This window comes from Trichosurus vulpecula, chromosome 3 (assembly GCF_011100635.1).
Source record: "Trichosurus vulpecula isolate mTriVul1 chromosome 3, mTriVul1.pri, whole genome shotgun sequence".
Classification (NCBI taxonomy): Eukaryota; Metazoa; Chordata; class Mammalia; order Diprotodontia; family Phalangeridae; genus Trichosurus; species Trichosurus vulpecula.
Window position 1 is genome coordinate 114,941,655 of NC_050575.1, and position 10,801 is coordinate 114,952,455.

General features: G+C 49.3%; 1 protein-coding gene across 4 annotated transcripts in view; it reads left to right on the top strand.

Annotated features, from left to right (window-relative positions):
* Nucleotides 1-10,220, top strand: part of SNPH (syntaphilin) — a 43,556-nt gene extending 33,336 nt beyond the window's left edge. For all 4 annotated transcript variants that reach the window (XM_036751369.1, XM_036751370.1, XM_036751367.1 and 1 more), the window contains one exon: nucleotides 4,736-10,220. In XM_036751369.1, coding sequence (XP_036607264.1) covers nucleotides 4,736-5,951 — 1,216 coding nt within the window. In that variant the 3' untranslated portion in view covers nucleotides 5,952-10,220. The remainder of the gene's footprint in view (nucleotides 1-4,735) is intronic.
* Nucleotides 10,221-10,801: the final 581 nt, after the last annotated feature.

The window sequence follows — 10,801 nt, forward strand, 5'->3', positions numbered from 1 at the left end:
GATCAGGTCCCAGAGCCTTCTTTGGCTGAAGGGAGCTTTCTAATTATTTCCGGTTTTCTTCTCTGAAGCTTCACGGCTCCATCTGGGAATTTGGTGACTTATTTCTGGGTCCCCCTAATGGGGCACTGGAGAGAGCATAACCTCTTGAGTCAAGAGACCCGGATTCAAATCCATACTACCCACATAACATTGGGCAAGGCACTCAGCCTTTGAGCTTTGGTTTTCTCCTCTATAAAAATGAGGCAACTGGACTAGACAGTGATGATAATAACAGCTCATGCTTCTACGGCACCCACTGGGTGCCACCCAACTTATCCTCACGACGATCCTGGGAGGTGGCTGCCATCCTTACTCCCATTTTACAGTTGAAGAAACTGAGGCAAACGGAGATTGAGTGATTTGCTTCAGGTCACCCCTAGCTAAAAAGTGTCTGTGACTGGATTTGAACTCAGGTCTTCCTGACTACAAGCCTAGCACTCTGGACCACCTAGCTGCCATATGATTAGAGGACCTTAAAGGAGAGGTTCCTTTCAAGTCTAAATCGGTATTTCTGCGATCCTTCCATTACTTTATATTTTATAATCACCATCATCATTATAGCTAACATTTACATAACTTAGTTTGTGCCAGGCACTGTGCTAAGCTCTTTATAATTATGCCTCATTTGGCCCTCACAGCAACCCCAGGAAGGAGGTGCTATCATTATTCCCATTTCACAGTGACTTGCCTGGGGTCACGCAGCTAATAAGTGCCTGCGGTTGGATTTGAACTCAAGTCTTCCTGACTCCTGGCACCACCTAGCTACCGTCTGACTAGATGACCTTGGAGGTCCTCTTGGGTCTAAAGCCTTATTCCTATGATTCTTCCAGTAGCAGCAGCAGCAGCTCGTTTGGAAATGGTTCTTAATCGTTTATTTATAGGAGTTAAAGCTGGGAAGGACCTTAGAGAACATCTAGTTCAACCTCCTCATTTTACACATGAGGAAACTGAGGCCCAGAGAAGGGAAATGACCCATCCAAGGTCACACAGCAGGGTCAGCAATTGACCTCAGGCTTTCCAACTCCCAAGTCCAGTGGTCCTTCCATTGTAACACACCACAGCCCTCACCACAATAATACTGACCCCTAGGTACCTGGTGCTGCGCCCCTCAGGTGATGGCATCCCAGATTTTGAGACAGGGAGTGCACGGGTTATTGTCCCCACTGGCAGATAAGGTAACTGAGGCTTATGCTGGGGGAGCAGCTTGTGTCAAAGCAGAGATGGCCTTCAGCTCAGGTCCAAGGCTCCTTCATGTGGACGATGTTAGAGTCGTGCCCCTGTCGTGTGCCCTCTCAAACTCCTCTAGTCTCTTCCCTTCTCAAGTACTATTTAAAAAAACTGCCGTGGCTAAAGAGAAAAACATAGGCTTTGCTGGTCACTGTCCTTTTTATTCTTTTCTCTCATCGTGAAGAAAGATGCCCAGGCTTTTAGGAAGTGATACTAATACCTGATATTTACCTGAAGCTTTGCAAAGTGCCACACATGTATTATCTTGTTTAAGCCTCACAGCAGCCCCGTGATGCGGGCGTTATCAGTATTATAATCCCCACTTCACAGATGAGGAAACTGAGGCTCAGAAGTTATGTGACTTGCCCAGGGTCACACAGCTAGTAAGTATTGGAGGCAAGATTCGAACCCGGTGCTCCCTGACTCAAGTCCAGCACTCCTTCCACTATGCCGTGCTAATTAGAAGCAAGTAACTTTCCACTCTGTCTTTAAGAATTCAATTCAAAAGGCATTATTAATTGCTTACCACATACAAGGCACCAACTAATTACTGGGGATACTGAGACAAAAATAAATCTTTACCCCCAGGGAGCTTGTATCTACCGGGGAAATCCAACGTGCGCATGGCTACAAAGTAAGCTGAGGAATGGGGCAGCTAGGTGGCGCAGTGAGTAGAGCACCGGCCCTGGAGTCAGGAGAACCTGAGTTCAAATCCAGCCTCAGACACTTGACACATGTACCTTGGGCAAGTCACTTAACCCTGACTGCCCTGCCCCCCCCCAAAAAAAACCAAAGTAAGTTAAGGAATAATTTTAGGATGGGGAGAGCCGTCAGCGGTGGGGGCACTCAGCAGAGGCCTTGTATGGAAGGCAGCACCTAACTGTGATGACAGAATGGGGATGGAGATAGGAAGTGGAGTGCTCTGTTGGGGAGCCACAAGTATGAAGAGAGAGACCCTCCCTTGCCAACAGGTAGAGGTATCGTCCTCTGCCAGTCCTGAATTGAAGCATGACGCTCCCTTAGTTGTTCTTTGGACCTCTGCCCGTCTGCGTTGAGGTGACAATAAGTGCTTGAAGGTTGTGCCCATGGAACTCACAGTCTGGCGGATCCTCCTGCCTGGAAAGGTTTGGAGTCCAGTCGTGGTAATGATGGGATGTCGGTCACATAAGTTCAGAGACTGTCACCCCGACCATTAGGCACTAAGGGCTGACTGCTGTGACCACAGCAGCTCATGACACTGGCCCCTGGGGCTTGGAAGGGTTGTGAGCTGTGTATAAGGCACCATGGGAGTGGAAACCCTTGGAAGTATGTTCCTATGAAAAGAGTTCTTTTAAAGTCTTCCTCAGTTAAAAGGCCCATCTCCTTTTCCTCCAAAAGGAGCTTTTAAAAGGCATCTTTAAACAGAAATACATTAAAGTTTTAAAACAGACACGTAGGAGTTTACTAAGTGTTCAACTGAGAAACAATTAGATGGTGTCATTTCTTTTTTTTTCTTTTTTTAATTTTTAAAATTTCTTTAATTAATTTATTTTTAGTTTTTAACGTTCCCTTCCACGAGACTTTGAGTTCCAGATTTTCTCCCCATCTCTCCCCTCCCCCCACCTCAAGATGGCTGTGCATTCTGATTACCTCACCCCCAATCTGCCCTCCCTTTGATGATGTCATTTCTAAAGGGACTAGGGGGAGGGGAGCATGTTCTTTATGTCCTCAGTTCCCTAGGTCATCTGTAGCAGAAACTGGGTCCCTTAGGAGATTATCTTCACCTTTCCATTTAGACAAGTGCCCATTTACCCTGACTTTTTGTTTCCTTTCTCTAAGACAGATTCTTGGGTATGATAACAAAGTACCTGTTCCCAATCCCATGAGAATGTTATGCTTTTTTTTAATAACCTTTGTTGTTGTTGGGTTTTTGATGACCTGAATGGCTGCTTGGATCATGGGATCCCAGGGGAAAAAAGTATAGATATGAGGTAGTACCACAGCAAAAATAAATGTATTGTTAACCCTCCTCCTCGATCCCATGGTTTAATTTGGCACATATAACATGCCCTGTGCTCCCATTGCCTATGTCCAGACTCATCTATCACATCATCTGCATGCCCTAGTCTGAGGACGCCATTGATGGATGCAGGTCAGTCTGCCAGATCGACATTTCCCAAAACGTTTCCTGTGAAGCCCTGGTGATGGTGTGTGCCTTTTGGATAAGGATTCTCTAAGATATTTTTGATCACAATAAGGGCTGGTGGGAGTTAGGAATAGGACCCACTTGGGCATGAAAAGTTAGCAGCATCAAACATAGGGCAGCATTTCTAGAGCTTTCCTTGTTTGGCCCCTCAGCAGCATCTCCACCCACCTTGTACCTCAGCCTCATTCTTTCCTTCTCGACACTGGCTCCCAATCCCTATGCCCATTGCACATACCTTCCAGTACCCTTTTCACCTTCCATTTCTGATACACATCATAGACTTCAACATCCTATGCCTGGCAATCAGGCATCACCAACTTCTTCTAAACAGTGCCCTCTGTTCTTTGTCTTATGCTCCCTAATTTTCCCAATCCATCTTTACTCCAGGGGCATTCAGATCCTCAGGCTACTCAGCCCAGCATTTCCTAATCTCTCAATATATTAGGCTCCAAAATATCCTTTGGCCCAATAAGTTCAGGAAATACTAGAATAGAGAATTTCTGAGCAAATTCATGAGCAAAGGCATGGGGGTAGTAAGATGTAGGCCATGTTCAGGTAGCAAAGAACATAGGGCAATATAGAGTGTGTGGAGGGGAATAATGTGAAATATGAGCCATTGATGGTTTTTGAGGAGAGGAGTGATGTGACTAAATTAGTACATAAGATTATTCTGACCGTGGTGTGAAGGATGGATTGAAGGGGGCAGAGAGAGTAGAAGCAGGAAGAGCTGCCTCCTTGGGAAGTGAATATCCACGAGGAGCCATACCAGGGTGGTAACTATGGGAATACAAGACTTGGGGATGGTTTGGAGAAGTCTTCTGGAAGTAGAATTGACAGGAAGAGAAGGGAAGCAGAGGAGGGGTGGAGATGGATTGGATAAGAGACAGAAGGACGATGGAAAAGTCAAAAGATAAAAGGGAAGGTTAGGAACATGAGAGTCTAAGTAAATGATGATGCCGTAGACAGGAGGAGTGGAGTCGGGAAGGTGAGACACATTTCAGGGGAAAGATAATAAATAGAAATTCTATCTTTGAGTAGGGGGGGATTTCTGCAGCCTGAACGCTATTCTTGGCCTGGAAAAGTGGGAACTAGGAAGATTTCCTCAATTCTGTCATTAGTGACCAAAAAAGCTATTCCACCCACGCCTCGAGTCTTTAATCAATCGAGAGCCTTGCTTAGGCCTTTACTACCTTTCCAGATCTAGGTCCTGGGGACACATGGCCAAGTTCAGGTGGGGTGAGTATGTCACCCTTCTCCTCCCCCTTCCCCCCAATCTACCTACAGGGATTCAGAGATTGATGACCTCAAGACCCAACTGTCTCGTATGCAAGAAGACTGGATTGAGGAAGAATGCCACCGGGTCGAGGCCCAGCTGGCTCTCAAGGAGGCCCGCAAGGAGATCCGGCAGCTCAAGCAGGTGATTGACACAGTCAAGAACAATCTCATAGACAAAGACAAGGGCCTGCAAAAGTACTTTGTTGACATCAACATCCAGAACAAGAAGTTGGAGACCTTGCTGCACAGCATGGAGGTGGCCCAGAATGGGACCGTCAAAGAGGACGGGGCCGGGGGGTCTTCGGGGGGCTCTCCTGCCCGATCCCTAACCCGAAGCTCCACCTACACCAAGCTGAGTGATCAGGCCCCCGGGGACCGCAATGCTGACCTTCAGAGCGCATCCACGGAAGAGGTAGGGGACAGTGGCTTTGCAGCAGCCGACGACACTCTGAGCCGGACGGAACTGTTGGAGGCAAGCAGCCTGCTCTCTTCTGGAGTGGACTGTGGCCCAGATGAAGGCTCCCTGCAGAGTTCCTTCACCTTGGGCTCCCGATTTCCAACCAGCTCCACCTATGAGAAGCTGCTGGGAGGCAGTGGTGGGGTTGTGGAGGCTGGTGTACAGGCCAGCTGCATGCAAGAGCGGGCCATCCAGACAGACTTTGTGCATTACCAGCCTGACCTGGACACTATCCTGGAGAAAGTGATGAAGTCACAGGCCTGTGGGCTGGCCAGCCCTGGCCCTAGCCCAGCCTGGGCCCCAGCCCCAGACATGGAGGACGGAGGGGCTAGCATAGAAATGCCCTCAGGCTTCCCAGGGCCCATGGACCTGATACCAGCTGACCCTAATTCAGCAGTGGTGGTGACAGTAGGAGAGGAGCCCATGGCGGCTCCAGTGACCCAAGGCCCTTCCCCACACGTGCCCAGCCTCAACCCATCAGTGAGCATCACCTGCCCTGTGGATGAAGAGGCTGGTGAGGTAGCGCCCGAGCCTAAAAGCTACTGGAGCCGCCACTTCATTGTGGATCTCCTGGCAGTGGTGGTGCCCGCGGTGCCAACAGTGGCCTGGCTGTGCCGGTCCCAGCGGCGCCAAGGCCAGCCCATATACAATATCAGCTCCCTGCTTCGGGGATGCTGCACTGTGGCCTTGCACTCCATCCGCAAGATTAGTTGCCGTTCTGTGAGCACCTCGGGGCCTGTGGGTACCGGGGGCAGCTCCCAGCTGTGACTGGCCTCCCACCCCCGGGAACCAGGCACATCTTGGTCTGACCACTGATTGTAGGTCTTTCTCTTTCCCTCTCTCTCACACACACACACTCACACTCACATGTGCACGGAGTGTCATCATCTTTATTTAGCTTTTCCAAAATAGGGAGGCCATAGTCTGGGTAAGCCAGGATAGCCTGAGGATGTCTGACGTTCTACAGGTGGCTGCTCCTCTGGCCTCTTGGGGCTGGAAGAGAGGGTTCTATAGCATGGGGTGAGAGGGGGACTGGGATAGTGCCAGCTTCTATCGTAGGAAGGAAGATTCCCATTGAAGAAAGAGGGCAAAGGCCTTCATCTTCCATTTTCCTTTCCACAGTGCCCATCTTTCTCTGCTACCCCAACTCCTCCTGTCCAGTTGACATTCTCCCTAGGCAATTCTATAGTTGCTTTTTTGAGTAAGCTGGCTGGTCCTCAATGTTCATGGGACTATCCACTTAGTCCTTTCTCCCTTAACTGTTAGGTCAGTATTATTGCTTCCAGTGAGGGAAATGACTCACCTAAGGTCATATGGCATAGGGATTGGAATTGCTGAGGAATGGGAACATGTGGCTTTTGTCTCTTTGCCTTCATGGGCAACCCAGGCTGGTTCTGGGAGTGAATGATGAGGGGAAAGGGAAGTAATGACTGAAACTGCCCTGACATTTCTTTGCTTCTGGTCACTGGGTAGGTGGGTGGGTTGGGGTGGAGGCAGAGCCAGGGAAAGAGAAAGGAGAAAAATAAATAGAGGGAGGGTCAACAGGAGATGCGGGTCCTGGCTGGCTTTCCCTGATGCACACACCACCTGTACTAATTGGTAGGATGGCTTCCTGAGCCTGTTCTCAGCTTTGAGGATGGGAGGTGGCTCCCCCAGGGCCCAGGTCACCATGGGAACAAATTATCCCTCCATCTAACTAATGTCCTGAACCCTTTCCTCCCTTGCCCTAATGCTTCTGTAAGTTAACACAGGCAACGTCCGGACTGTCCTTCTGGGTAAGCAGCTGCTCTTGGGAGATCTAGGGGATGCCCTCCATCTCACAAACTATATTGGAAGGTGCTAAGGGGTCCCCACAGGAACTGAGAAGCCAGTGGCACCCCCAAGCCATTTTGAAATCACTTTGCACTATGTCCCCTTTGTGATAACAATATTTTCTCAGGGGAGGTGGTTGGATAAAGTTCTACCAAGATGCCAGGCCCATAGGAGTGGGAAGAAAGGGACTTGCTATTAGCTGGCACTCCTCACTCTGGAGGTTGGGGGGGGGGGCGGGGTGAAAGCTTGTGTCCTAGGATGGCCAAACCCCAGTGTGTCTGGCTGTAAAGGAAAGGGCAGGTGGAAGAGAAGGACCCCAACCCATGCCTTTATGCCTCTGGCTGAAAATTCCTCAGTGCAGTAAGCCAGGGGTTAGGATAAAGAAGCCATGTTTTACCAGCCAGCCCTGCACTCGGAGCATGTGGATGGAGAATTTGCCGAAGGGCAGAGTGGAGTGAGCACAAGGTGTTCACTAGCCAAGACCCTGCTGCATTGCCCTCACTCATACTCATACACATGTACACACTTACACACACATATGCACACACACATGCTCCAGGTAGGGACCATAGTCACCAACACCTCCCTATCTCTGAGCACCAGCTGCTTCGGTGAAGAAGCTGACATTGTTTTTCTTTTAAAAATAGCCCACTCATGTTCAGCCTCATAATTTATTTTGTCTCCCAGCCCAGAATGCTTGGAACACCTCTGGGGTGTTAGGAAATGTCCCCTTGATGCTCCATTCTATAGGCCTATAATTTTCTTTTTTAAGATCCGAAGCCTAGTCTTTGAGGGCTAGGTCCCTGCACACAGCTTGGGCTGTCTGGCAGCTTGAATCTGTTCACCACCTTTGCTTGAACTGGCTCCTCACGTGCCTGTCCATGCCCTGTCTTCTCGGACTGGGGAGCTTCCTTCCGCATGTGCCGAGGTAAACGGTTCCACTCTTTCCCCAGCTTAGCCATGTGCCTCCCCAATCCACAGAGGCAGGCAGGTGTTTCTACCCATTGATCCTCTCCAGTGGACCCTCTTCAGAGGCCCAAACCCGGGGTTAATATCTGAGTCAAGATTACCTGGGAAGTAGGGGGAGAGAGACCTCCCTTTGGACACTGGAATGGGATATGTCTCAATCTGGCGATGAGGGCACTGTTGAAACCTGATCAAAAGTGAAAAGGCCACTCGTTCTAGGATCTAAGTCTCATGTGCAATGTATTTGTGGATCTGTATAAGCATCTCATTAGACTATCCAAAGCTTTGCTGAGAAAATAAATGTATGATTATATTTGAAAAGAGAAAATCTATATATTTTTCAAAACCAGAACTTCACTGAGCTATAAGGGCTCAGCTGCTGTCTCTTGCTATCCTACAACTCCCTTATCCCATCCACAAGCTGTAGTAAATGATAGGGATCTAACCTGATCCCTTGTTGCCAAATCAGCTCCGTTCCTTCCTCCCTATAGGACTGTGACCTAGGAAGGCTTCAGCCTCTGGTGTTACCTTTGCATGGATGTACCCTGGGCCTGGGGATGTGCCTGCTCTTAGCCGCCAGAGAGAGCCCTGTGGATTTAACTCAACTTAGCTCGGGCAAACTCAGGTTTGTGGGAACTATGTGAAAGCCCACGGAGATTCCCATCACCTGAGGTTTGTCTTTCAGGCCAGGAGAGATTCCACAGGAAAGCTGTGATGGTCTTGGTCTAAGAATTTTTTTTGGGGGGGGAATCTCCTCACCTTGAGGGATCTGTGTGCCATGCACTGGTGACCTAGGCTGGTGTCACCATGTACATTGCAGGCAGGTTGCAAGGTGGTAAAGAAGGTGGGTAGCCCCTTTACTATCAACATTTATGTTGGGCATCAGGATAGGGCTGTATTTTATGACTATAAAACCAGAAGCTGCCGTCCCAATCTCCCTATCTCCAGTCTGGGACCATCTCGGCTCCCCAGAGAGGTAGCTGGGGGACCCAGGCACTTCCTGCTGAACTAAGGAATTGACTGAATTTGTCAGGGTCAGTGGGACCCTTTGCTAGCTCAGCAGGAGGTAGAAGACACTCCACCCATCCCCCAAAGCGCACACACCTGCTTGTTTGCTATGTGCCTATGTGTTTGTGAGGTGTAACCTAAGACTATGCAATGAGTTCAGTGCTATTTGCCCTGGGGTGAGAATAGGGCAAAGAGAACTTCCTTGTTCATGCAGTCACCAGCTCAGGGCTCAAGGCAGGTGGATCAGTGATTGTCACAGGCCCCAGACATCATCTGGAGCCTTCTGTTCTGACTATGCAAGGGACACTGAGGGTCCTGGAAGGCGGTGCTCCACTTTCCAGGGGGATGGGAAGACTGGGGCTCAAATGGCCCTGTGCCCTGCCCCCACACCAGGAACTGTTGCTTTGTCTTAAGCTCCCTTCCCACCCTTTTACTTTCCATGCTGTAAACTTTTAGGTGTCGCTCTGGGTTGAGCCCTGGGAAGATGAGAGGCTCCAGGCCTGCCTCGATGGCTTGCTCCAGCTTAAAGAGCAGTAACATCCCTCACCCCCCTACTCCATAACTCAGGATTTTCTCTCCCACCTCTACCCCACAAACCTCTTCTAGGGGCCCTTGGCTCCCCAGTTAGTTGCCTGCAGTGAGCAGTCTGTCTCAGGAGCTGGGGTTGGCTCTAGCAGGAGCAACATCTCCCCTATGATCATAATCCAGCTCTAGGCTGCTGTCCTGGGTCTCTTCTTTGCCATTACCCAAAACCTGTAAGTTAGAGCCTCCTGCCATCTTGATGTGCATCTGTGATTGGTTGCTTTGCTTGCAAAGGTCTCCGGCTTCAAGAGTGGAATTTAAGACAATGTCTCCTAAGGGGATAACTTAGCTTTTCACTAGAATGCTCTTGTCTCCGACTGCGTACCCTGGCATCGCATCACATTGGTCAGAGGGTGTGGATTGGCTTTCTCTGCAACAACTCCCTGGCTCCCTTTCCATCTGCCTACCCAGGGAAGGAAATCAGAGCTGTGAGAGACAAGAATTCCTGGAAGGTAAACCAAGGACACATCTAAGTACAAGGGCTATGCCAGTTTCCAGGGGGAGGGGGAAATGGGAATTTTTGGCGGGGGGAGATGGGTGGTGACAGGAAACAAGGTGGTCAGTATGAGGTCTCTCTTGTCTCATCTCCTTTATCTCTGGTCTTTCGTTCACGTGGTTGGAACTGCAGCTGAACCAAGCAGTTCTGTATTAAAGCATGAAAGCCACACCCCCAGTGTCCTGCTCTCTATATTGCGCCTCTGTAGGTGGGAGGAGGGGAGGAAGGGAGCCGCTAGACCTACTTTAGTATACTAAAGAGGGGATTACTAATGGGTGGACTAGAAAGAGCACTGAATTTGGAGTCGGAAGGACTGAGGCTAGAATCCGAATACTATTACTTGTTTCCCATGTAACTTTGGACAAATTAGTTCCCTTCGTATAGACCTCAGTTTCCTCATCTGAAATCCGAGGGGCTTGGTACCTTGGTATAAAATGTGTTCTGTGTCTAAGCTCTGTGAAGATTAAGTACCTTTAAAAAAAATGTGACCCAGGGGGCAGCTAGATGGCACAGTGGATAGAGTGCCAGCCCTGAGTTCAAGTCTGTCCTCAGACCAGACACTTGACATTTATTAGTTGTGTGACCCTGGGCAAGTCACTTAACCCCAACTGCCTCACCAAAAAAAAAAAAATCTGATTCAGAGACACAGGATGAAAGCCTTCCCCATGGAGAGCAGAGTTTTCTGCAAACCCCAGCACTATCCAAACAGAAACAAGTGGCCATGGCTGTTCTCTGGAAGAGTTAACAGAAGTGA